The sequence below is a fragment of the Aplysia californica genome, unplaced genomic scaffold (genome assembly GCF_000002075.1).
Source record: "Aplysia californica isolate F4 #8 unplaced genomic scaffold, AplCal3.0 scaffold01623, whole genome shotgun sequence".
Taxonomy (NCBI): Eukaryota; Metazoa; Mollusca; class Gastropoda; order Aplysiida; family Aplysiidae; genus Aplysia; species Aplysia californica.
Window position 1 is genome coordinate 55,309 of NW_004798893.1, and position 1,654 is coordinate 56,962.

At 62.8% G+C, this 1,654-nt stretch overlaps 1 protein-coding gene across 1 annotated transcript in view; it reads right to left on the reverse strand.

Annotated features, from left to right (window-relative positions):
* LOC101851999 (nucleoporin NUP159) overlaps positions 1 to 1,654 on the reverse strand; it is a gene marked incomplete at its 5' end in the record, with an annotated part of 16,662 nt that overhangs the window by 11,955 nt on the left and 3,053 nt on the right. Inside the window, 1 exon segment of the mRNA XM_005113108.3 lies at positions 56 to 1,644. Coding sequence (XP_005113165.2) covers positions 56 to 1,644 — 1,589 coding nt within the window.

A 1,654-nucleotide genomic window follows, 5' to 3' on the forward strand; every position in this document is an offset into this window, starting at 1 on the left:
ATAATACAGACAAGCAAAAACCGTCATGTGGCACCTGCAGACACACAAGTCTCACCTGGTTGACGTTGTTGCTGGACAAGGGGCGGAGACCCGGCCGGTTGGTGGCCAGGCTATCCCTCACCGCCGGCACTCGCTTCTCTCCCCCTGCATCCAGCTCTCCGCCAGGCGGCGCCACCACGGCGGGTGTCTTAGCCTCCTTCAGCTCCCAGTTGCTGTCGGCGGACGTGATCGAACCCGTACCCTCCGCGTCAGTCTTTGAGCCTCGCCGGCTGAACGGGCTGGACACCAGCTTGCTGAAAGAACCGGATCGCCGGAGCGAGGATTTCCCGGCCGACTCGGACCCGGACTCGTCCCCGGTGGTCGCGTACTTCCGGGACGAGCTGCTCGACTTGTTCCGGTTCAGCAGCAGGTCTCGGTAGTCCTTGAGCTTGGCTTTGAGCGAGGCGAAACTCTCGGAACCGCCCGAGGAGGATTTCTCCGAGGACTTCCCGGACCCGGACCCGGATTTGCCCGAGGCCGTGCGGTGGCTCGCGTCTGACAAGATCTCCGAGTTGGAGCGGCCGGACAGGAGAGCCAAACCCTGCTGGTCGTAGCTCTGGCTCCTCGACCTGTGCCACGGCTTCTTCAGTCTCAGCGAGGAACTTCGAGAGAAAATCGGGACGGAATTGGAGTTGGGCATGCTGCCAGTAGAGGCGGCAGCGACAGTTTGATTGGACGATGGATCTGGGACGAGGTTCGTGGGGGCGGGGCTTAGGTCGAGGGAGGAGCTACGGTAGATGCGCAGAGAGCCGGTGCGCACAAAGTTCTGGTCACTGTCGTAGCGCGAGAGTTCCGGCGCGAAGTTGGGTAGCGACTGTAACAGACTGTGTAGCTTCTCAGAGACCGCGGCAGGGGAATCCCCGGTCAGCTCGTCAACAGAACCGTTTGAACCGGCGGCAGAACCGGCGACAGAACTGGCCGGGTGAGGCGATGTGGTAGTGGGGGAGGGTGGAGAATCACCGACACCGCTCTCCGCTTTCTTGTCAAACGATTTACTCTTGGCGCTGTTCGCGAGCGACTCCACAGCGGAACGTACGGAAGGGATATCCAGCGAGGAGGATCGTTTGTGGTGGCGATAGGAAGGCTTGTGTGTGGCGGCAGACGCCGAGACAGGACTTGTCTGTGAGGGGCTGGCGTCTCGGGCTGTCGTTCCCTGTGCCCCTTGTCCCACACACGCGCTGGGAATGTCTTCAGTGGACGGTGAGGCAGCGGCGGAGCTGGGAGGGGGCGGGATGATCAACCTGGACAGCTCCTCGTCCACAAACTGTCTGGACACGTCACTCACAGAGCCGCCGGACGACGTGACGTCACGGCTGGAGGAGACGTCCAGTTGGTCTCCGGATGTGAGGGAGGACGGGAAGGCACCGCTGAAGCTCTGGGAGAAGCCGTGTGTGGTGGGCGTTGTGTGGGTGTCCGCGCCCCCGCCGTTGTAGTGGGCGGGGCTGTGCGAGGACGGGGGTGGGGGAGGGATGGTGAACTGGGCGATGAGAGCGTCTATGTCTTCGTCCAGAAAATCTGGGCACTGACCGGTGCTGGCTGAGCGCTCCAGGCGGGCCGGGGTGACTGATGGTCGGACTGTGGGGGTGGTCATCATTGTCAGGGGGTCTGTGGGGAC